General features: G+C 34.7%; 1 protein-coding gene across 1 annotated transcript; it reads right to left on the bottom strand.

Moving 5' to 3' along the window:
* Positions 1–26,131, bottom strand: LOC134658809 (uncharacterized). The gene is made up of 4 exons (XM_063514473.1): positions 25,970–26,131; positions 6,424–7,440; positions 5,885–6,357; positions 1–247 (listed from the first exon to the last, which is right to left on the bottom strand). The coding sequence occupies exons 1-4, from the start codon at positions 25,971–25,973 to the stop codon at positions 32–34; spliced, it is 1,710 nt and encodes a 569-aa protein (XP_063370543.1). The 5' UTR covers positions 25,974–26,131; the 3' UTR covers positions 1–31.
* Positions 26,132–27,340: the final 1,209 nt, after the last annotated feature.

The raw sequence follows: 27,340 nt of genomic DNA on the forward strand, positions 1-27,340 counted from the left end.
ATGTCCACACAATCTAACGTTGTGTATGAACTCAATGTTTATACTGCAAATGATCATACGATATATCGGCGTGGAAGCCCTCCGGACCAGCGGAATACCGGACCTTCTGCATTCGTCCGTCTGGCAGGAGCACATGGTAGGCCCCATTGGTGTTCTCGCCGTGTTTGGCCTCTTGGTGACCGAAATCGTTGCCGCTGTGGTGGTCGCGAACTCGGTAACCAAACTCGTAGTTGGCAGCGTAGTGGAGCTGGAAGCAAAAGGTGATATGAGCTGTGTGGAGGTTAAAATATATGAAACTAGCGACCCGCCCCGGCTTCGCACGGGTTAACAAATTATACATAAACCTTCCTCTTCAATCACTCTATCTATTAAAAAAACCGCATCAAAATCCGTTGCGTAGTTTTAAAGATCTAAGCATACATAGGGAGAGACAGACAGCGGGATGATACAGCTTAAATCTAAAAAGCGGCCAAGTGCGAGTCGGACTCGCCCATGAAGGGTTCCGTATTTAGGCGATTTATGACGTATAAAAAAAAACTACTTACTAGATCTCGTTCAAACCAATTTTCGGTGGAAGTTTACATGGTAATGTACATCATATATTTTTTTTAGTTTTATCATTCTCTTATTTTAGAAGTTACAGGGGGGGGGACACACATTTTACCACTTTGGAAGTGTCTCTCGCGCAAACTATCCAGTTTAGAAAAAAATGATATTAGAAACCTCAATATCATTTTTGAAGACCTATCCATAGATACCCCACACGTATGGGTTTGATGAAAAAAAAATTTTTGAGTTTCAGTTCGAAGTATGGGGAACCCCAAAAATGTATTGTTTGTTTTCTATTTTTGTGTGAAAATCTTAATGCGGTTCACAGAATACATCTACTTACCAAGTTTCAACAGTATAGTTCTTATAGTTTCGGAGAAAAGTGGCTGTGACATACGGACGGACAGACAGACGGACAGACGGACAGACAGACAGACAGACATGACGAATCTATAAGGGTTCCGTTTTTTGCCATTTGGCTACGGAACCCTAAAAACGAATACACACTAATGTTGCCCGGGGCGTTCTGCGTTCCTTTGTATACGGCTATTAATGGAATTCGATGGGATGTGGAATTATAAAATTTATAATTTTAAAAGGTATTCTAAACCGGGCATGTTATGCGGGCTTGGGCTTAGTCAAAAAAAAATCAATGTTATTCTTGGGAACAATTGCCATTGAGGGAAATATCCAGTAGGTAACTAGGCTGAGAGACAGAAATAAGAGTGCTGCTAAATGTAAACTACATTTCTATAACAATCAAGTGGTACTTTTGACAAACAAGGGTACCTAATAGGGTTTGCTCCAGGGAAATACCGGTACCGAAAGTACCGGGAATTCCCGGGATTTAGAGCCAAGCAAAGAACCGGGATTTCAAAATTAAAATCCCGGTACTCCCGGGATTTTCGGGACTAAAATTTCCGGTACAATATTTGACTGCTTTCTGATACTTAGCATGAAATTGATATTTATAAAGAAAATAAATATATTTTATCAATCTAAGGCTGATGGTAATACTTTTACGACTGATCACTACATTAAAAAAAATTAAAAAAAAATTCAATGGGTTTGACAATGCCGACAATATAAAATTGCGTAATTTGATACTTTAAGGGCATAAATGTTTGTACGATGAATAATTTTATACGAACAATTTCATTGAAAAATACAGTAAAAAGACAAATAAATAACTTATGAACTAAATACAACTATGAATAATACTAAATTAAAACTAACAATCCTAAATATATCTAAAATAAAACAAGGAATATAAAAACTACTGAAAGAGGCCTCCCCGCGCTACCCCCGGTGCAAAGGTGCCCATCACACTCGCTGCGTTACCGCGTTGAATTGCGATGGACAGCCTTTGCACCAGGAAAAAGTTTTAGTTATTTCATATTTGTATAGTAACTAGAAGAAAAATAGAGAAAATTTTGTAATTAATAAAATACTACTTTTAATTCAAATTCAAACACGATATAAGAAACGCACATTTGATAATGATATTTTAAAAATTTTAAATGAATTAATAATTCTGGCTGAATAATTTCTTGATTTGTCGTATTGATAGTTCTGTTATTATTGTGTTCGAAGGTCTACAGCCCATTTTGAACGCATGCGAAAATTATCAATTTTTTTTATCCTTTTTCACAAAACGTCTTACATATTTAAAAAAAAATATGATATTACTGAGCCACAATTCAGTTTTTGCCAATCAACAAAGATAGTAAAAATATCATGTAGTTTAGGAAAAAAAACAAATTATATTAATGATTGTGTGACTTAAAGACACATATTATGATACAAAAGAAGTGTGTACCTTCACTGTGCTACTTTTTTTATTGTTTTAAGAAAGATTCGTTGTCGTTTTACGCTTTTTTTTTACTGAAAATTGATGTGAAAACTGATTATTGAAGGCAGTCCCGAAAGTACCGAAAATACCGGGAAATCCCGGTTCCATTTTTGCCCGGTACCGAAAATCCCGGTTCTTTTAAACAGTACCGGTTCTGCAATCCCTAGTACCTAAGTATTGAGATCTCACGATCATCAGACATGAGGGAATAACTAGGAAGATATTGTTCACAGTCTTAGTCAATCAAGTTATAGTATAGATAACGGTTGTTTGGTAAGTCCTTTCAGTAATACCGTAAAACGAGGTGACTTTAGGAAATTTTGGGGATACTTTGATAGTTTTAAAACTGCCACTAAATTATCATTATTCATTATTTTCTCGAACTGTTCGTGTAACAAGTTAGATTATTATACATACTTGTTTACCTACTACTAAAAAATCCGAATAAAAATATGTAACGGCTGAAAAACTGAAATATCGAAGTCGCCCCTGCATTTGAAAGTCACCCCGGTTTACGGTACCTACTTCTCATTCTGGCATTTGTTCCAAAACACTACATCGTAAATAGCATAATGCTCTTGGTTTGGTAGACTGCAGGTACTTACCTCTGAAGAAAAAAAAAATCATATGCCTTTGTTTACGAGTAGGTATTGTTGAAGAACATATTAGGTTTTTTGATTTTAAAATGCTTATGTTCTCCTATTTTTCCACATAGATTTACTTATTTGTTAACTGTATGGTGAAGGAGATACCTCCAAGGTGGTTTCATAATTTCATTTACTTTAGTGCAGGTTTTATACTGTTATATTTTGTTAACATATGTGATGTTATCTATGAAAAGGGACATTATTGTCGATGGCGCTTACGCCATTATTAACGATGCTCCGATATAAATACAATGCCGCGCGACGCTGTGCGGCTTAAGCGCCATCGACAATAAGGTCCCTTTTCATAGATAATGCCCCATATTTTGTGTGTCACCATCTATACAGGGTGGATTTTCTTTTTGGGTCAGTGAGGGCAGCTACCAGATCCCGTGCTGCTACGAGAAAACGGTCTTAGAAGACCTTCCCTCGATTTCAAATTAATGAAGATTGGCTTTTAAAGATTTTGAAAAAAACATACAGGATGCAAGAAAAAGATAATTTTTGATAGAAAATCGTGAATAAAATTTCACGTTTTCTCCATAGTAAATGTATGGAAAAAGTTTTTATTAATTTGTGGCTTTGTAGTACATTATCGAAAGTTGACTCCTAGGAAACTATTGATACTGGATAGGGATGGAATCGATTGGCATACAAAAATAGCATGTGAAAAATAAAAGTTTTCATTTTCATACAAATTGTATGGGAAAAGTTTTCCTCGATTTGTGGCTTTTCTAGCCGGAAATTTTTTTGTTGGTTCCGTACAAGCTTTTGATCCTCAATAGGAATGGGATCGATTGGCATCAAAAAAAAGTTTGTCAAAAATGACCTTTTTCTCGCACCCTGTATGTTTTTTTCAAAATCTGTAAAAGCTAATCTTCATTAATTTGAAATCGAGGGAAGGTCTTCTAAGACCGTTTTCTCGTAGCAGCACGGGGTCTGGTAGCTGCCCTCACTGACCCAAAAAGAAAATCCACCCTGTATGTCTAATAAAAGTTCATAATTAACAGAAATATAATATGGTTTGTGTTTTATGTAAGTATTCACTTATGATTACGTTTAAATAGAAATAATGTTGTTTGAGTAACATGTAAATAAATTAAGGTAACAAAATAAATGAATGAACTAAATTAACTCATGTTTATTAATTATACATCAAATTAACATAAACGTGCTTAAATAATTAATCAAATAACTTATTAAAATTAATTCAACAAATGCATATCAGTATTTACATGTTTATAATGCTTAGGTACATGATTCATCATCATCATAATGATTATTATCTGAGGTACTTATAAAAAGTTAAATTCAGTCATAAACGATATGTTTTATAAAACTTTTTAACGATGTGTTCATGTAATGTCTATTTATTTCAAAGGATCATAGAAAGTAAAATGTTATATTAAATCTAGAACTTCATCAACAATAATAATTACTTAGGTTTCTTGCAAGATAAATAAATATTCTTACTCATCTAGAAATGGAATTTACAGGTATTACAAACTCAGTTTCAAGAAAATTTAACACGATCACAAGAAATTAAACCTAGCAAGAAAACTTAAGCTCAAATTGAATGTTTTGTGTTTACCTAAAACTATAATAATAAATTTTATTTCAACAATTTAGGGCATAACCTTTAAATAATCTTATGCTAGTTTAAATGCGAGAATGGGTTGGCAGTACCTAACTATTATTTGTTCTGGGCTTCAATAGAGATTGTATAGAAACCTTGGTTGTGTTTAGTTCACGGTCTTGCTTTGATGACTATAAATACCTATTTATACTTAGATTATAACGACTAATAATGGTATAATAGGTATACGTATTTAATTTAAATAATAGGTTTATATTCAGAGATCGCTGAAAAAATTAATTAAACATATTTAGGGAACTGTAGCCCTAAAACTTTGTGGGAACTATCTAAATGCGTACTCGGTGAATTTAAAACTTTTAAATTTGAGGTATTTTACTAACATGCATATTTTTTATACTGTGATAAATCACCAAGTTAGTTGAATAATTGAGGTGGTCAATGGCCCGTAATTTTGTGTATTTTATGCAAAGTTTTCTTTATTTTGGCTTGCCTGTGGCTATCGGGATACCATCTTTTATATTTCCTATGGCCCGTCGGTCTTTTACGTTTTATTTTAGGCGACGCAGTTTGGAAAATATCCAAGTGCTGAATGTTCAAATTGTGATGTCCTATCAAGTTTTTTAGCTGTGATTGGGACAAGACGTAGAGGGGTTCGGTCTGTTGTGTTTTATGTCCACTGGAAAAGGAATAACTTGGGCTAGGATTGTAACTTGGTGGTCCGTAAGTTGGGGGCCCGTAAGAAGAAGAAGTATCAAAATTTAAAGGTGTACCGTAAGACGTTTCGGGAACACCGTACTGCACTTCTGGAAATCTTTTCCTATATTTATTCGGATTCGTATTATATCCAACAGTAGAAGCGTAACTTTGCGTCGGTAAGCTGTATAGAGAATCTTTATTTGTATGGTCGTAATCGTAATCAAAATCTTCATCGTATTCGTAGTCTTCATCGTAATCTCTTTGATTATGTCTATTGGGACGATGCGGTCTAATATCATCCTCGTAATCGCTATATGTGTAATCAGTAGCTTCGCCTATAGGGAATTTTGGGGTAATTAAGAATGTTGACATGTGGTTAAAGCGGTGTCTTCCTCTTGAGTTTAGTCTGATAAGAGATTCTGCTTTAGGAGATGTATCATTAGTTACAGAAACGGAGGAATTAGTAATTGGTGGCAAAAGAAAGGGAGCAGTTTCAAGGGTTGATCTGCTTGTCCTTTTTAGGGATGCAGAAGGTTTATTACTTACACTGTCGTCGCCGTAAGCAGAGACTCCTGTGCCATCTCCTGTCAAATGTTGGATTCCTGTGTGTTGCGCGTTGTGATGAAGATATCTTTCGCTTTGGTCGCTCTCGTCTGAATCTGTTCCATACTGTGTCGGAGCATACTGAGTCCCAGCACTCGCAGCATACTGTGTCCCATACTGCGACGGTGGATATTGGGGCTGAGCATATTGTAATGCCTGATGACTTGGTTTAGCTGAATCTTCATTTACATAATAATCGGGTTCCCTATACTTGAGTCCTGAGGAAATAGTTTGACTGGCTACTTCAACTTTATAATAATTGTTGTTTTTAGTTGTTGTAGTATCTTGTTGTGTGGCAGGCGCTGGGGTTACAACAGGTACTCCGTAAGGTTTGATAAGGTTTGGTCTTTGATGTTTATTAGGATCTTCAATATCGTCTACTTGTTCAGTTATAGGTTTATGATCCTTGACTATATGTTCAGGCATATAAGCGCTAGCATAGTGTGGTATATGGGCATATTTTGTGTGATCCTTTACTACAGGTTCAGGCATATAAGCGCTAGCATATTGTGGTATTTGGGCATATTTTGTATGATCATACTGTTGCGCTAGATTTGGGTTTGGAGCATCTTTTAAGTAGAAATATAGATCTATTGGTGTCTCTAGATTTTTATGTTTTTCTTCTTCTTCTTTATTCTGATTTCCTGACACTATCAAAGCGTTAAGCCCAGATAATTGTTGATCTTTAGAATTCGTTTTCAGGAGTGATTTTAAAGCATCGATATCTTGAGCAGATTGATACTCTTGCATTTGATAATATTGCTTAGGATAAATAGGCTTCTCCGTGCTTGGTATAGCTTCTGTATACAACTTACTTTCATGCGTAGCTTGATAGTGTTTCAGACCAACATTGCCATTAGGTTTGATAGTTACTCCTTGATCATAGGTAGGTCCTGGTGAAACATAGACAGTCTGGTATCTTTTTGGCTGAAGATATTGATGATATTGGAGATCTAGTGAACCATGTGACCTATGGTTTCTGCTTCTCTCTTTAATAATCGCATCAGCTTTAGTAATCTGCGTAGGCTTTGGACTTTGAAGTCTGATTCTTTCAACTCTTTTCTCCTGTCTTCTACTCTTTTGTTCTGTCTGCCTAGATCTAGGAGTAGTAGCTACGACTTTGGCGTCTCTTAACTTGGCTTGCTGTTTTTCTAAAGCTAGTTGATGACTCTCTTGTGATTCGTGGTAAGCTTTCATATAGCTGTCCATTTTGATCGGGGTTTGTGTCCATCTTTGGACTTGAGCTCTGTGTTGCCTGATTCTTTCTGCGTTGAACATAGCTTGTTGATTCTGCGCATGTAATCTTGCATTTTGTTGAGAGTTCCCGGCTAAAGGGTTACCATAAGGTAGGAAGCCTGGGGTGGTGAGTTTCTGTTCGTCTATTCTGGATTGTTCGTTAATGATTTCATGGACTGGGCGCGCATTTGTTTTCACTGATTTTGATGTGATTGCTGGTATTATTAGGAGTAGCGTGAGTATGGTGGAAGGCGGCATTGTACCTGAAAAAAAAAAAAGAAAAATAGGTAATAAGTAAAAAAATATGCTTGTCAAATTGATACCTGAGATAAATTTAAACATTGTAGTTAAGATACAGTCGATATCAAATACCTAACAAGAAGTAGGTAAGGTGTCTTAAAATATTTATGAGCATATTTGAATCTGGAGGAATCTTTCTGAATATAAACCATGTTTACCCATACCCACATTTATTTTATCGTTATTATATATCGTGATATAGAAAGAGATTATAATAGTTATCATCTGATAGATAGTTGCCAGTCTCTCCTATTTTAATGATGATTTGATGAGGTCCAATTTAGGATTAGAATGTTTCGGTGAAATGTTAATATCCAATGCAATTCCATTAGAGACAGGGTATTCAACCGCCAAATTCAAGCATCAGTGTTTCCGGTATCCTAGGATTATATGGATGCATAATACGAATGCCAGAATTGCAGGCAGGCAAATCTGGGGGCACGGCAGTGCCCCCGCCAAGTCGAGCGCGAAGCAAACACTGCCGTACCATCCTTTACTGGAACCATTTCGCCGCATTTTCAGGCCCCTATTTGAGAACCTCTGGATAAGACCAGAACGCAGAAATTTTCGTCACCCAGTAAGCTATAATCACATACTTAACCCGTGGAGCGCCCTACCAAGACACGTGTGCTAGTAACTAGTATAGGAGTTCCATACTACGGTAATTCTGGGGCGCTCCACAGGTTAAAATCCAAAATTTCAAGTCTGTAGGTCATTTAGTTCCGAAGTTAAGCGAAAGCAAAGTTTCGCATTTATGACACTCACTCACTCACTCATGATCATCAGAATAGAACTAGTACTTCCCATAAACTCAGAGAGCTGAAATTTGGTACAGAGTTAGGGTTTAATGGCCACATAAAGGGAAAACTTAAAAATATTGCAATATCAGTCACGTTTTAAAGATCTAAGAACTGCATAAGTAAGTTTGTAATCCCATATAAATATATGATATTACAAAGTTACTGTTGCAGTTCCTACAAATAGTAGGTAAAGTAAAGGTACACTACGATGTACGATGTGAGTATGAATGAAGATATGTTTAGTTATGATATGTGTATACATAGTATGGGTATGAGTACCCGAAAAGAAGGACTGCCTACAAAAAGAGATGAGATCCCATCAAAAACATTACATGTAAAAAGGTGCAAGTCTCGCAACGCTTTTACTACAAAAAAGTTTTGAGATGTAATGTGAAACCAAGTCGGTTATTTTAATCAGTGCCAGGGGGTGTTAAAACCGTATCAATAAGATATCTTTAATTTGTAATACATATAATGACTTGGCAATCGCACATAATGCTTTACTCGTACCGTACTCGTAAATATGTGTAATGCTCAAACTGCAATTAGCGCTAGCGTTATGTTCAATTAGAATTATTTTTAATAGGTGACGATGATCCTTTTGTCATTATGCAGCCGTGCGATGGCCAAGTCATTATACGTATTACAAATTAAAGATATCTTATTGATACGGTTTTAACACCCCCTGGCGCTGATTAAAATAACCGACTTGGTTTCACATTACATCTCAAAACTTTTTTGTAGTAAAAGCGTTGCGAGACTTGCACCTTTTGACATGTAATGTTTTTGATGGGATTATACATATGTATAATCATATCATTCATACGGCTATGATTGCGAAATATTTGACAGGTTGAGGGCTTGAATTTAAAAATTAAAAGAATGTGGTAGGTATCTTTTAGTTTTTAGCGACTTTTTAACCAAGCTATATGCTTTTTGTCCCTGAAACTAAAAATTCATTACCTACTTCCATTGGATAATCTCTCTGTTATCTAATACCTTTAAACGAGCAATTCTTGTTTATTTATTTATATAGGGTCACTTGTCGAACATTGAAACAATCGTACACAGTGAAACTTTGCGATATCTCGGAAACTAGGTGTTATCAGCTTGTGCCGTCTGTCAAGCAAGGGCAGGCTCAGGGACCCCCAGCACCTCCCCAATACGCGAGCGCGCCTCGGAGAAGGAGCACGTTGCTACGAGCGTTATTGTGAATTCGTGCGACAAAAGTAATATTTTTCATTTATGTTTCGCAATTTTTTACCAAGATATAGAGTCTAGTTTGGCGTTATTTAATTTTTTTTGTATTCTATGTGTATTAAAGTTACTTTGGAGCTAAATATTTTTTAATTTCTTTCACTCTTTGGTGCAGTTTTTTTTAATTGTTTCAAAAAACACCCCCTAGTCTCACAATGAAACATTTTTATGTAGTAAACAATGAAACATGATGTTCACTGAACACCAGTATTAGTACAGAATGAAAGAAACTCATATTTTTTTTAATTAATTAAAGACTATGTGCGAAATTTGTGAAACTAAAATACCATGAAAATTGATAATAATTTGTCTATCATATGACAAAATATAAGATACTTAACTTTAGAAATGGCTGACATAGGATAGTTTATATGTTGAATGTTTCATTGATGGCAAGGTTAAGGTCACATGTCTAACATTGAAACAGTCGTTTATAAACACTATGTTGCAAGAAAGTGTATGATATCAAGCATGGAGATGCTTAAAACTCTCCCGTGTCCACCTAGTTGACAATCATGCTCCGTGGATATAAAAGGCGCCTTTCTCGCAGCATGCCGTAAGTGCCGCCCAGATTTTCGATTCACAATGAAACTTAGGTATGTGTACAATGAAACAAGTCTTTCGCTTTTAGATATTTTAGCAATCTTATAACGATTCCATATTTCGGAAACCTTTTAAATAACAAATTTCAGCCTACCACTATGTTCTCCTTTCCTTTCTCATTAATTGATTGAAAGGATGTATTTATTACAACGTTTCAATGTTTATTAAGGATGTTTCATGGTAGACTATATATATTATATCTGTTTCACTGTAAAAATTAGAGTGTTTCATTGAAAACATGCACAAGTACACAATGAAACAAAACTCATTTTTCAAAAAAAGCTTTATAATACAGAAACTGTTAAAAATAAGTAGAAACCAAGAACGCCATATGATAGCCAAATAAATTGTTTATCTTCATACGAAATATCACACTCATAACTTTAATAACACCAGAGATAGGAAGGCTTGAACTTTTAGTGTTTCATTGATCAACAACTAACCCTATATATATATTTCGGGGATCTCGGAAACGGCTCTAACGATTTCGATGAAATTTGGTATATAGGGGTTTTCGGGGGCGAAAAATCGATCTAGCTAGGTCTTACCTCTGGGAAAACGCGCATTTCCGAGTTATTATATGTTTTCCGAGCTTCCACCCAGATATTTTTACTTTAAATGACTTGCATTGGACAGGTGAATAGGCAGACCGAAATGCCACTTTAAGTAATCGAAAAAAAAAACAAAGTACGTTGGTACTAATCGGGAAGTTTTCCCTATTCATTAGCTTTTTTAGATTTTCTAGATTATATTTAGCGGGTCACGGTAAGTGTCGCGGTCGCAATGTAAATAAATAATAATAAAATCGAAATAAATAAATTGAAATTGTAAAGAGAACCCAACACGTTGTCAGAGCCATTTTAGTTAAAGAATGTTTATCTCTATGAAGTAAGAACTTTGCCTATCTACTTGTGCGTAATACCTACCATTGTTCATCATTTGTTCCATTCGCCTCTCTAAATTACCAGACCTTTGTCCCATATGCAATGCTATACAATAGCTTTTATTTGCAAATGTCACGATTACATTCTTCGTAACATTATTTAACCCCTATCCGCCCCATACGTCAAACCTTGCCAAGCAAAATGAAATTTTATTTTGTCAACACAAAGTTCAAATTAGAATGGAACAGGAGACCTTTTTATAGGTCTCTGGGCGGCTAGAGGTTAATAAAATGTCGACACCATAACGACTTCTCAATTACATTATTATACAAGGTGTCCCAAGAAGTAGTGATATACTGAAGCTGGGAGGTAGAGGACCTAGAGGGCTATCTGAATCACCCCCATGTATGTTCCGCGATTTTTCGGGAACTTTGAATGGAATAAAAAAAAAATAATGCCAAGAAAGATAAAATTACCAAGTATGTTTTATTTTTTTAAGCGCCCTTGAAGTTGTGAACATACTGGGTAATTTTATCTTTCTTGGCATTAATTTTTTTTTTTAATTCCATTCAAAGATCTAACGATAGTAAATGTTACCATACTGAATTAGCCTATCTATCAGCTTAGCACACAAAAAAAATCAAGCATCTACCGCAATAATTCACGTCACCATAAATAAAAATCTCATCGTACTCGGCGATAGGTGAAAAATTAAAAAAAATCATAACTCCGAAAATACGAAAAATCGCGGAACATACATGGGGGTGATTTAGATCCCTTTAGGTCCTCTACCTCCCAGCTTCGGTATATCACTACTTCTTGGGAAACCTTGTATAAATAATTCATAATCCATATATTTTCTTGTCTAAGTAACCGGAAGGAAGGTCAACCCGATCATATACTTAATATGTATTACATCATACATAAATACGACAAATGAACTTTCACACACACGACCCGTATTTCATTCATAATAATGTATACAATTTTGGGTCTTAATACATCGACTTAAGGTTGAAGGGGGTGTAGATATTTATGAATGATCATGATCGTGTTACATGATTAATGAGGTAATGGTTGGTTATGTAAAAGTAATTCACTCAAGTTCATCCGTGTATTTAGGAAAATGTATGTCGTATAGATATAATTAAGTACTTAATGCTTGTCACATCACTTGTCTCTTTGTACTTGTCTTAAATTACACTGTAAACAACAATTTAAATATCTTTTTGTTGTACTTACTCCTACTTATGAGTCTAATAAGCAGTAATAGCCGTCTTCGGTACTATGCCGCGGGGCCATTTATATTAAATCTATTTTAGTGTTATTTTAGTTTTTATCATAATGTTATATTATAAATTATATTTATTTTGTTAAAATGAATAAAGCCAGTTTTCTGCTTTTTTTTTAGAACTCAGATATGTTTGATTAGTATGTACCAAACATTTCGAAATAGATACCCGTCCTGGAGGGTCACGTTTTATCATTTGTACGTGACGCACCGGAAACAAAATATGGCGACAAAAAAAAGGAATTATTTGGATTGATTCCTTACAGAGGGTAAAGATAATTAAAAATGAAAGAAATCATTACGATTCTGAGTAAGAAACTCAGAAAATAAAAATCTATAAATCGTAATTTGTTTAAGAAATTGGAAAATAATAATATGTGCCTATATATAGTTAACAAGAAAGTTTATGTCATGACATTTCATACTAGAGAATAAATATTTGAACACTGTTGTGTAAGTTTGCTTGTGAACAACTGAACAAATTACCTAAGTACAGTAGGTTACGGATTGTCTCGACAAATACTTATTGTCACTACAAGTTTATAAAGGCATTTTGAGTAATGAATACTATAAATCGGCTCAGAATTTCTATCATGTCCATGACTGTTAAAGTGAAATATATTTTTGTATTTCTTGTGTAGGTATAATAGATGTTTCTTTATAGATTTAAAGCTAATCACAGTAATCATCACAGTAATAAGACCTAGCTTCCTTTGGTTAGGTTTTAGGGCCCCTCTCTTCTCACAATGCGTTTTGAAATACGTGGGCTTGTACATCACATAATTATATTTAGGTACCGTAAAATGGGGTGAGTAGGGTCAAAACTGAAATTCAAACCTCGATAACATTTTATTTTTACATATGAAAACTGAATGGTGTATATAATAAGTGTTCCGGACGTTTATATTTTAGTTTTTATTTTATTTTGGGTAGTTCCATTTCATAACTTTGACGATAAAGAGGAAAACCCACCTCACCCCGTAGTGCCTCGTATTTGGGCTGGGTTTTCATACAAAGGTGATTTTGGAAGATTGTTGGATCGATTTTTTATTATTATGCGTATTACTATAGCTCCATTTTAAATTGGAATACATTATTTTTATAGCAGTAGCCTTAAAATCCGTTCTCACCCCCCTCTCAAACCTTCTCTCCCCATTCATAACCCACCTCTCCCCGCGACACCTACTCACCCCGTTTTACGGTAGTCATTTTACACAAGTTTTCAATACCTGTCCATAGGTCACATTATACACATGGATTTTTTGACAGTCTTAACTTTTTCATTAACCATGATTGACATCTACAGATTTTTGTAAAAAAGTACGGTTAGGTTAGCGACAAAATCGTTAGTCTCGACAAAAACATCTTTGAGCCGGTCCTATAAGTAGTAAGTATCAGCATTGCGATACAGCGAGGAAATGTGGCCAGCATCCTTGGTACAATGCCTCAAGGGCCTATTTTAGATTTAAGCTAGTTTTTAATTTCTTTTAGTAATACCACTGTATACAGTGTGTAAGTCAAATACGGGCAATAAATTAAACCAGATATAGAATTTACCCGTCTTATCATTAATTAAGATGTTTTTTTTAAGTTACACTTAATTATGACCCCGTGATTAATTTTTTCCACATGTACCGAGCAGCAATGTACTGTAAACATTAAGAAACAAGATGATAATGACATTACGAGATACGAGCTTTTCATAGTAACTGCCAACAAGCGTTGACAGTTACTTTAAAAAGCTCCTATCCCGTAACGTGTGTGGTGTATTACATTGCGGGCCGAATTATATTGTATGGTTATAATTTTCAATGCATTTCTAAGTAAAATCTATCTCAATATACTTTTTAGGTCCTATGCTAACCACCGTTTAAATATTCGCCCGTATTGGATTTACACACTGTATATCTTGTTTGTAAATAAATGATTATTTCTCAGTAGCAAGTTTGTACCTAAGTTAAACAAATAAACGTCCATACATGCAGTTTCCGTCACCAGCGCATTGACCAAGACTTTCACTATCGGCCGCCGGTAAACCCGTTGTACGTCCGTCTGTCTATCTGGGCTGAACGTGTTTCGCATATGTTAGCCTCATATGTACATAAAACGAACGGTAAAACAGACTTATAGACCTACAGTTTCATATTAAAAGACATAATTAGCTTATCACAGATGTTGGTGAATTAATGTTAAACTTGTAACATAAGTAGTTATTAAGTATAACGTTACTCTTAAGTTAAGTATTGTTGTTCCTCAAACGTATTACCTAAGCCAGAGCGATGGATGTCCTAGCACATAAGCACACGCACTTTTGTGCCTACTTGGTCGCTTCATCTGTTAGATCATAATTGATTTGTAATTTTTAAGATGAAGAAATTTGTATTTGCATGACAATTAGTTTAAAAAGCTTTCACTTATATGTCAACAAATATGTTCATTACAAGCAAATTACACTAATCATCAATAAGTATAACCTAACCTCAGGGATACGAACCGGTCTTTTGCAAAAACTTAGAAATAACCAAATTTTTCGAATTATTTTATACTCGAAATGTAGGACTCAGTTGTGTTTTTAGGTTACGACTTCGTATTATTAGATTGCTCAATTAGAAATGAAGTAATTAGCAAAGAACGAAAAAATACCGTTTCCGTTCCCATACAAAAAATACCGGTATCCGATCCCTGCCTAACCTACCATACAATATAATTAGCTGGTACCTAAGTCATCTAATTTTCATGAAAATGTTTGTGGAGGTTTATTTATGTAAATCGACTGAATAATTAATAAGTATTTAAAAGGTTTTTTTCTTTTCTCTATAAATGACAAAATCCTATTCTTATACCAATATCACACAATGGTAATAAAATAAATATTTACACACACATTACATTACATTATATATACCACTTCAGTGGCGTGCACTTCATAAAGGCAAAAAGGCACTGCCTACCCTACTATAATTCCGATAATTCCTTTTAAACTACTTAATTTAATTTATACTTGATCGTATCTGTAATCAATAAAACATTCTAAAATTTAATAAGCGCTCCATCTACCGGTGTCCGTTGTGACGAAGTTTACACCACGCGGGCCACGCGGCACTAGTGATTGAAAAGGGCCGGTGAACATCGGAATTGCAGTTAACACAAACAAGTGGTAAAGTAAAATCAATCACTTTTCGTATATTTGCCGTGGTTAATTACATACTTACGTACGTCATTATTAACCGATTTGACAAGGATGTGAAACCATGACGGATTTTTGTTGGTAAGCTAGTAAGACTGTTAGTAGCTCTTATTTTAAGGGTTCCGTACCCAAAGGGTAAAAACGGGACCCTATTACTAAGACTCCGCTGTCCGTCCGTCCGTCTGTCTGTCACCAGGCTCTATCTCATGAACCGTGATAGCTAGGCAGTTGAAATTTTCACAGATGATGTATTTATGTTGCCGCTATAACAACAAATACTAAAAACAGAATATAATAAATATTTAAGTGGTGTTCACATACAACAAACGTGATTTTTTTTGCCGTTTTTGCGTAATGGTACGGGACGCTTCGTGCGCGAGTCCGACTCGCACTTGGCCGGTTTTTTTTTGCCTACCCAGTCTCAAATCTCTGTGCACGCCACTGTACCACTTATTAGTGTCAATGACAAAAAAATCCAACTAATGTGTAATTATCTCGTGTACTACGAGTACAATAACATTTCAACATTGTTTGACATCGATACGCGTTTTACAAGATTTTTTAGTTACTGATTAGAAGAGATATCACATAAACAAAGGTGCGTTTGGTTTTAAATTTATGACAGCAATTGTTTTGATAAGATAATTACATTCGTTGATGGACGATGTGATTATAATCGTACTAAGAAAAGTAGGTCATATATACGATGTAATACAAAAGAAGAATAATATTAAATGTGATACTATGTTAGTATTCAATTATAATCTTGTTATTTTTTGCGAGATTTGAAGAAATAGAGCTGTTTTGGGCGGAAAACATACAATTACATATTTAAATTTATCCCGCTATTTTTTCCCGTGAAAAAAAAAAATCATTTGTTTTTTTTAAATATCCTGTTCTCATATCGACCGTCTTTCGTTGCACACAATGCAAGTTAATACTTATTCATTTATTTACAAACAAGATATATACAGTGGTATTACTAAAAGAAATTAAAAACTAGCTTAAATCTAAAATAGGCCCTTGAGGCATTGTACCAAGGATGCTGGCGACATTTCCTCGCTGTATCGCAATGCTGATACGTTGTGCGAGGTAGCCGCCAGCTCTTCGGTCACCAGTTACGTCAACCAGACGCTTCGCGATTTCTGCGAACAACTTATGCGCGCTGTTAATATTGAATTTAATTATCACTGAACATAAAGTTCATTCCAACCTTGTCCCAATTAAGTGGGTTCACAAAAACCGGCGTCTGCGCACAGCAAAACCGACGAAAGTGTCGTGCGACCATCATTGTGTTATGCAATGCATGTATGTATGGGAGTTTATTGTGAGTGTACAGTTAGCAACGGAAGTCTAGAAAGATTGCAGATTTGTGAAGTATTTTTGACAAATAATTAATTATACTGTTCACAACTAGATTTTGAAAATATTGTTGGTGCTATTTAGCTACTATTAGCGTGTGTATTTCCGAATTATATAGTACCGGAACCGGAATTCACGCCATACAAATTCAGTATCGGGAGCATTCCTGAGATTCCATAATGTGAATTTAGCTTTTAGCATTCTTAGCACGAATTTAGCTTTTACCATTTTGACGATATGGATTTTTTTTGTCGCATTAATGAAATTATACAAATTAAAATCGTTTAATTAAATTCGTTTTCTAGGTACGTTGATGATCGTCGTTTGTCCCTCTCTATTGCATAACGACAGATAGGGACAAACGACGATCATCAACTGATTAAGTTAGCAGGCGTTTATGAATAACGCCACTAGTATTTGAGCGTTTCCCAAAAAAATGAACATTTCATTCATGTCTTCAAAATATTGACTTCTTGGGCTCATTTTACTCAGAATCATTTGTACATTCACGCCTCATACATGAAAAAATGAGTCCCAAGATTTCCTTTCCAGATATTCACATTTTTGTATGAATAATTTTTTTATTTGTATGAACGCGACGCACTGGAAAAAGATTTTTTCATACAAAATTTTAGGACACATTTTTTTATGTATGAGGCGTGAATGTACAAATGATTATGAGTAAAATGAGCCCAAGAAGTCAATATTTTGAAGACATGAATGAAATGTACATTTTTTTGGAAAACGCTCATTTATCAATAAATAAATAATACATTAATTTGAAAACGTTCCGCTTCCATATATTTAGCGCTCCTATTTTGCTTGCCAACTGTACTTGCACTACTTGCACGTAAGTGTATGTGAGTTTTACCATTGACGCGTGATATTGAACTCTTGCGTGATCGCCGGTTACGTTAACTCTCACTTTTTGTTGATTCAATCTCAGTTCAAACAGTTTACTTTATCTGTTACCTGGGTTACTGTTTACTGTCTACTGTCTAACTCTATAGATAGGTACAGTCGACGACAAATTTTGCACCTTACTCCATTGTAATAAGGCGAAAAATGTAAACATATCTTTGACGTCGACTGTCCATGCCATGCATGTACCTATCTATAAGCCACCTATTGTAAGCTACCTAGCTTGAAAATACAGTAAATCAAATGCAATTTTTTATTGGTTGACATGTGGCTGCAATGGCTGCATCGCCAGTTCAAATTAAGGGTTCAGCGTTCAATGATTAAACAATAAATAAAAAATTGTAAATGTACTTATAGAACCTTTTGAACCTAAATGTATCAATAACAGAGCAATAAAAATGACTCACTTCTAAGAAAATTTGCGAACAAAATGACCTATTTTCAATGCAATAGGCATAGTATAAATTGTGTCACAAGTTTGGAATCTCAACCCGATGCCCTTAACGAAGTGAACGTAACGTGTTGAAACCAGAAATTAGTATAGAAGTCTGTCGAGCTGTGGGCGTTGGTTAATAGAGGATTAGCTTGTAAAACAGGGTTTAAACATTAATATCTAGCAAAGGATATCAAGTTTAGAACTATAGGTACAGCTTTCCTAATTACAATTACATTTTTACAACAAAATAGGTACCTATAGTCACATAACTGACAAAACAGAATTTCCATACCGTCAATCTCATTTAATCAAGTAGGATTTTACAATCTCTTTTGCATCGTCAAATTACATTATAAATAAATTAAAAAATAAATAACAGCTTACAAAATACAAAATTCAACAATCACAATTTACTAGCGATACAAATATTACAAATACATTTCATTTATTAATAGACGGCCATGCATCTCTATCGTTCATATAATCTTTGACTATGTAATATGCCTTATGCAGTAGACTAGATTTGACAATTTAAAAGAGATGTATAAACCAATTTAACTAAGTAAGCCTACCTACTATAAAATATCAGATTATTTAACTGATGAAAATGTTTATAATACAAACTGATATGTACGAGGGGCGTTCAAAATATTCTCGGTATTGATATCTTACAACCTCTTCTAAAATTTCTTTCGTTACTGGCCGCTAAGGTTTATTCATTGACATTAAAAAAAAGTATAATTCGAACCGAGATGTTCTTTTGTTTTTCTGCAATTGCTGAACAAACATGAACATCATGTGGGAATTGACAATGTTAACTAAATTAGAACATCGATGCGTGATAAAATTCTTGACAAAACAGGGTAAAAATCAAAAAACCATAAAAGAGGAAATGGATTGTGTTTACCGTGAGTCTGCTCCTTCTTTATCTACCATTCAAAAGTGGTCAAGCGAGTTTAAACGTGGAAGGGAGAGTGTTGAAGACGACCCTAGACCTGGCCGGCCTGTAGTAGCTACTTCACAAGAAAATATTGATAAAGTGGAAAAACTTATATTGGAAGATGGTCGAGTGAAGGTAAAATCTATAGCACAAGTAACCAATCTCTCTATTGGTACCGTACATGATATTATCCATGACCATCTTAATATGTCAAAAGTAAGTGCAAGATGGGTTCCGCGAATGCTGACTCGGCTTCAAAAAGACATGCGTGTAGCTTGTTGTTCCGATTTTATTGACCTGTGCGGTGAAAATCCTGATGAGGTGCTGCAAAGAATAGTTACTGGAGATGAATCCTGGGTTCATCATTATGACCCAGAGAGTAAACAAGAGTCCATGCAGTGGCACATTAAGGGTTCAGCTCATCCCAAGAAGTTCAAGGTCATCCCTTCAGCTGGCAAGGTCATGGCCACGATATTTTGGGATTGTGAAGGAGTATTACTGATCGATTATAAAGAAAAAGGTGTAAATATCACAGGACAGTACTACGCTAACATTCTACGTCAATTAAAGGATGCAATCAAAGAAAAGAGGCGAGGAAAGTTAACCAAAGGTGTTATGCTTCTGCATGACAACGCCCCCGTCCATACTGCTCATATTGCCAAGGCAGCTATTGTTGAATGTGGGTTTGAAACTGTTACTCACCCACCGTATAGTCCGGACTTAGCCCCCAGCGACTTCTTTTTGTTCCCCAATCTTAAAAAGGATCTGCGTGGAAATAAATTTTCCGATGATGAAGCATTGAAGGCGGCAGTGGAGGAGCATTTTTACACCAAAGATAAAAAATATTTTTATGCAGGATTAAAAAAAATAATTGATCGATCTTTTAAGTGTATGAACATAGGGGGGGAGTATATTGAAAAATAAAAATATCAAATTTTTCGTACTTGTTTGTTTTCATTCTCATACCGAGAATATTTTGAACACCCCTCGTAACAATAATGTAATGTACACGACGGACACAAGTGTATTTTGTATAGGTACCTAAAGTCTATTTTTTAATTCGGTAGACTAAAATGACATTTCATAGTATGAAATGACATTTTATGTATGAACATAAAATGAACATATTAGTATGAACTAAGAACTGTTATATCAGTCTACCGAATAAAAAAATAGACTTTACGTGGGAAATAAATAAATAAAAATATGTAATAAAATGGAAAAATAACCATGCATCGGTACTGTATTTCGTTTACATACATGAAAAAGATCATATTCCGTCTAATATATGTAATATCAAATTATCAATACGGAAATGACAAAGCATTGTCAGAAGCAATTATGGTTTGAAATTAATACTTATCGGTTTTTGTTGTTGACAAGATAAGGCCGGGACAATATAAACTTTATTAAGCAAAAAACATAAGGTACCTACCAAAAGCCGTGTGACAAAAACAAGCAACAACGGTTGCACTCCGGGAGTGCCGATAGAAGTGAAAACTCACCTCACTATGTTACCGACGCCCGGTAACACGATACATACGTTTAGCGGAGGTATTCTATTTATTTATTATATATTATTATCATTCTCAAATAAGATCACACTTTTTCATTGACATGTTTATTTACATACTGCCATAACAAATTATTTGAACATAGGTAAAGATTCTTGAAAAGGAGTCCGCAACATAAATGTCAAATAACATTGAGTTTTTCTTTATTAATTTAAATGCCATTTAAATTATGAGTGGCCACCTTACGGGGCTTACGGTCACGTCATCGCCTTACGCCCCTTACGGTCACGTGATCGCCTTACGCTGTCTCGAGTTTATCATTTTTTCCCCACCTCAAAAAGTGCCCAGCGCCGCTAAAGAAGTTTTCGCTTCAAAAACTTGCTCAGGGCACCTACCTTAAGTGATAATCAACTATTAGCGCATTGTATAACTAAAACATAATACATTTCTGAGAGCATTAATTATAAAATGTACAATCATTATCAGATTAAGTAGGTCATTAGCACTTAACAGACTCGACTAAAAGAACATACCTATTTGGATTACATTAGACCACTTAGGCATTTATTTTCAGAACCTGTTTGGACTTAGGTACATGACTATAATTCGCATACTTATACGTATCTAGGTATAATGCCATTTTAGATACAGCAGTGTGTAAGTTATTAAACTAACTTAATAACATAAAACTATTTTTTCTCAAACATGCAATGAAATGTCGTCGCTCCGGGCGTTATATCAGGCTTCGAAGTATCACGTTTAGGGCGGAGCAACTCCAGAGAACTGTAAAGGAATTTCATACGAAATTGAAGGCCTAGGCCGGGAAGTAATTTTTTTTTAAATTCTAATGTAAACATGGGGTCTCTGTCCATGAACAGGCTAAACAGCCGAATTATATTTTTTTTTAAATATTTTTAGTGAATGAATGGTTATCGGACCAAAATATCCGTGTTAACGCCTGTTATACACGAACGTACTGATATTAAGAATACGAATCTGTATGATTCAATGTGTTGATGAATAAATTTAAAATTTTGTCTATACGTAAGTCACCAGAGACCATAGACAATATTTAAAATCCTCTGCATTTATTTTATTTATAGAAATTGAGATTCTTATTATCAGATTGTGTATAATGGCCCTAATAAGGTCTATTCGAACACGACACACGCGAAATACGGACGACTTCCGTAAAAAAAAAATATGGCGGGATTGGAAGGAAAATTAAAAAACTTTTGTTGTGAAGTTGGATTTTTATTATAAAGATTATAAATTTGTTTTTTTTTAGTGGTGTATTTTTTTATTTCATTGCATGTTTGAGAAAAGCACTATACATGCCTAGCCGTGAAAAGGTCTTGCCGGCTTCGTATCACTATCCGGCCTCCCTACGGTCGGCCGGCTATACCTACTCACCCGGCAAGCCCTTCTTTCCCGGCGTCTGCAGTAATGTACTATTATTAATGAAAGAAATATACCTAATAAAAAATGTTATACAAAATTCGCTAACCCAACACTACCATTGTAAAGTTAAAGTTTGCAGCACTACGCTCAGTTTACCATTTCAACACTAAATTAAAAACCTTGTTAGATCGGAATGTAAAACACAACTCGAATTCGCTCACCATTCATCCACTAACCTACATAAAAGTAGACTTCCTAATTCACATAATAAATTCAATAGAAGAATACGTTCCGTTTCACAAAAGCGTGGATGATATGACTTTACGTAATGTGACGTAACGGAACGCGTGTTTTGACGCCATTTCTTCCGGTCCGGCCAATAAGGATAGGTTTCACTTGTTTTAAATTACAAATCGCGCAAAGGGATTATGTATTCAGCCAGTATTTGTGATGTTTTATTCAAAAGCATGCGTTTATATAGTGTGTCAAAGGACTGTTCCATTTCAAACATAGACAGCGAGATTCATACTATCTTTGTCTTACACTAGTGCTAGCACCCAAAAGAAAAGGATGAGTATAGTTTTTTTGGTTCCTGTTTACTGACAAGATTTGGTTGACCAGCTATAGTTTGTGCGTGTTACGTATCATAGGATGTGATGTATGATAATGTTAAAATCCTATAGAGTCTGTTCAGAAAGAGAAGAGTCGTGGAATGTACGGAGCCCAATACATTCCACGACTCTTATCTTTCCGCACAGACTCTATCATAGGATGTGATGTATGATAATGTTAAAATCCTGTAGAGTTTCCTGTAGAGTCTGTTCGGAAAGAGAAGAGTCGTGGAATGGAATGTATTAGGCCCCATACATTCCACGACTTTTCTCTTTTTGCACAGACTCTAGTAACATTGGGTTTTGATGAATCTGTGATTAAAACAATTTAGCATAGGTATATAAAATAAGATCATCATACATATATGTATATCTAATCATGAATTATGTAATAATTTATTAAAGTCAAGTATTATAATGAATGATGATAAAAACTAACTGTACTTATCGTTAGTGAAAATTTGTGTAATAAATGATGTTAAAATATTCATAGTAATCTTACTTGAGTAAGGTCAGTAACTACATTAGTAATGAGAAGATACGTGACCGGTGAATGATTATTACATATTATAAGTAGGTAACGTACGAATTTCATACACGCAATGCACGAAACTATTAAAGCCAAGATCATAACTCATATATCTTGCTTATAAAGTTTCATGTTCTTAGAGATTTCTAACTGCTTTAGCCTTATTATCTACTTAATTAGCTTTTAAACGCGTCATACACGTTACTTACTAAATTCAGTAACTGACGACGCAGCTAGAGTTAGACCAAGATAAGTCTGCAGCGATTTTAATAGCCCAGATTGCGCAAGTGTTATTTTAAACGTAATACATTTTCTATATCTCCTTAGAACTTGGGAGATTTATGGGCGAATCAACTTTAGAACGACACTAATCTGGCTACGACATTTAAACTTCAATCGAAAATTTCACTTATATATATTACTTTTATATAATTTTATGTTATACGTCAAACCCAGGGATTGGCTCTCTGATAAACCTAAAATTAGACAAATATTAAATTGGAAACGTTATTTCTTGGTACTTAACACCAGAGACGTCAAAAGTGTCTGTCTAGAATTTGATTAGCCCTTATAATCCATACTATATATAATATTATAAATGCGAAAGTGTATCTGTCTGTATGTCTGCCTGTTACCTCTTCACGCTTAAACCGCTGAACCGATTTAGTTGAAATTTGGTATAGGGGTAGTTTAAGTCCCGGGAAAGGATATAGGATACTTTTTATCTCAGAACTCACCCCTTAAGAGGCCGCTGAACTGATTTAGATGAAATTTGGTATGGAGATAGTTTGAGTCTCGGGGACGGACATAGGGTAGTTATTATCCCAGAAATCACCCTTTAAGGGGGTGAAAAGGGGGTAGAATTTTGTATGGTGAATCGATAAAAATCAGATCGGATATAAAAAAACCTACCCAAATTACTAATTCCACGCAGACGAAGTCGCGGGCAAAAGCTAGTAATTATATAAAAGTGAAAATAGCGTTGGTATTAGGGCATTGGATCTCTGAATACCAACGAATGAAATCCACAAATATTGATAACAGGCCAAGAAAAGTTTACAAAAGTTCAAATAGGCCTCTTAAAGCGTGTCGCACAATTGTGCAATACACAAGGATGTGTACAATGTTAAGGAAAGCCGATAGCCTCCGACAAATTGCCAGGTGTGCGGACGTCCTTAACCCGAGTGTATAAGCACCGTTATCACACTTACCAACTTAATACGTAATGGTTAAAACATTACCCTGAGTTTCATGGTGATGTTGGTTGGGAAATGCTAAGGTTTATCTAAGTACATGAATTGATGTAGGTATCGATCAGTCGATAAAATCATAATACATTTAGCTGTATGTACTATGTACTAATATGATAATAGTTTACCTATATCTCACAGATAAAATAATAATTGAAAAAGATCTTCAAATATTAATAATTGAAGAGTCTAAGTTGATTCTGCACTGACATTGACATAACAGAGTGTGGAAGTGTAAATGTAAACCTCGTAATTATAATTTTAATATGTTTAAATATCAATCAAAATAAACATAGTGTTTCTCATGTTTACATGATTGCTCTATAATCCTGCACCAACAATATGAGAGTAATAAATATTGCTTGTTTTATAATAATAAATAAAAGCTTCGTCGTTTCAGCTACATGGTACCATAATACAGGGTGCTTCCTGTAACTGGAGCAATAAATTAAACTGTAGGCTGTACTCCTCAAACTGACCAACATTTGTTCAGCAACTTTTGAAAATAACTCGTGTTTTGATTTTTATTACATTTAAAGTTTATTCTAAGACGATTGCGTGATTGTTAATACATTGGTATTGCAAATTTTGTTATGTTTAAAGCGTGACAAACAACGTCAAACACACTGATGTCAGCGTACATTGAAGACAATATTTATTTTGTATGAAAAATATGAAGTCTAAAGGATTTATAATTTTTAAAAGTTGCTGAACAAATGTTGGTCAGTTTGAGGAGTTTAGTTTAATTTATTGTATTGCTCCTGTTACAGGAAGCACCCTGTACCTATATGTATTATATATGTGAATCCTCAGCTCAATCGAATAATGGGAAGTAAGTCTCATTTAGCTTACAGGAAGAAATATTATACCGGTTATCTCATAAATATATAATTTATATTAAAGTTTAACAAGATTGACCTTTCTAACTTCCTCTGCGTTACGAAATTATAATTAAGATTTCATCTCGGCCATGCATCTGAAATAGGTGCAGCTAACATTACCCTGAATTGCATTAATTTAGAGTACTAATAATATTAATAAATAGAGTAGTAATAAGACCATATTAACCTTAATGTTATATTATGTTAATTCGTCTCTTAATGTAGCTCTAAAAATAAATATTACGTAACATCTAGGTACCACAAGTGTTGCAAACTTTTGTTCAAAACTGTTTTAGTTTAGAACTTTTTTTAAATCTCCGCACTTAATATCGTTACAATTTGTTTTATAATAAAAGATGTTCCACTTGATTAGTTCCAGTTCGTCACTATTTTATTATATCGTGACATACTGGAAACCTAATTTATAGGTATATAAGTAATGTTCGACTGAAACAAAATATTTTTCCGAAACAGAAGTGTCGGTTTATATTTATCTATTTTCTGATAGCAGTTGGTAGGATTGACTTTTATTAGTAACAACTTTACTTTTATAAAAACTTCGGTGATACCTTTTAGTGATTTTAGTAAAATATAAATAATATTAATTATAAATACGTATACTTACGCATTTTCGCAAATCCTAAGCTTCCAAAAAACGAACTTCTCTAAAAAGCTAACCCAATATCCAAGATTTCAAACACACTTTCCACTAAACATAAAAAATAAGTTATCCATAGAATCCTGGCTGTTTCACATCGATAAAAAAAATTAAAAACAAACGTATCGTTCGATTGAGTTCAAACTTCGAACTGGCAGGTTGAAAGGCAACGTTTTTCGTTTTAAACGGCACCGCGTGGTGGTAAACATTGACCATATCGAATAACTCGTTATACATTGCTGCTGATACATGACAGCTTATACATGTGTGTATATTAAAACCAGCAATGGTTACAAAACTATTTGGTTTTATAGTATTGTGGTGAAGATGTATCATGATTATAGTGGAAGATTGAGCTTTCATTAAGTTTTAATTCGAGTGATTTATCCAACGAGATCTTTTCTATGATTACTTTTTAAATGGAACGGTTTATTATGTCATAATATTGATTGTGTAGGTCTTAATTAAGCACACCTATTACTATGAAACATGATGTCTAAAATGAATAAAATGCATTGTTTTCATATTATTTAATTTATTAGGGCGAGCGAAGCGAGCCCTAACACTATTCGACAAACTATGCATTCTTGTGGTACACTTTACGGAAAAACTATCGCACTTATAGGTTTGAAATTTAACATAGTAATTTAAATTCATGTCTAGATGTGTTATCAAACATAAAAATATCATTTTATCAACTTAATAAAATAAAATAAAGGAATAACACTTTGTATGACTACTAGCGCCATCTGTTAGAAATATTATGAATTAAAATTCGTGTCAATGTACTATGTGTTAACAACGATGAATACAAAAAAACCGGCCAAGTGCGAGTCGGACTCGCGCACGGAGGGTTCCGCACCACCAAAAAAATCGTGTTTGTAGTATGGAAGCCCCCCTTAAATATTTATTTTATTTTATTTTTAGTATTTGTTGTTATAGCGGCAACAGAGATACATCATTTGTGAAAATGTCAACTGTCTAGCTATCGCGGTTCATGAGATACAGCATGGTGACAGACGGACGGATGGACGGACGGACGGATGGACGGACGGACAGCGAAGTCTTAGTAATAGGGTCGCGTTTTTTACCCTTTGGGTACGGAACCCTAAAAAGGGTTAAAATTTTGGATTCAGACCCATTTCGCTTCGCTCGGTTTGATTCCCAATTTAGCAATTAAGTTTCTCTAAATACTGGAACAATAATCTTGCTGTATATTTGTCGCAGTCGGATCGTATAATCCGCCGTATTACATTACGGCTAGCCGTTTTCAAAAACAGGGGCGTTTTGAAATGCGGCGGTTTAACTATTAGCCGGATTGAATGCGGCTGAATGAGA

This window comes from Cydia amplana, chromosome 23 (assembly GCF_948474715.1).
Source record: "Cydia amplana chromosome 23, ilCydAmpl1.1, whole genome shotgun sequence".
Classification (NCBI taxonomy): Eukaryota; Metazoa; Arthropoda; class Insecta; order Lepidoptera; family Tortricidae; genus Cydia; species Cydia amplana.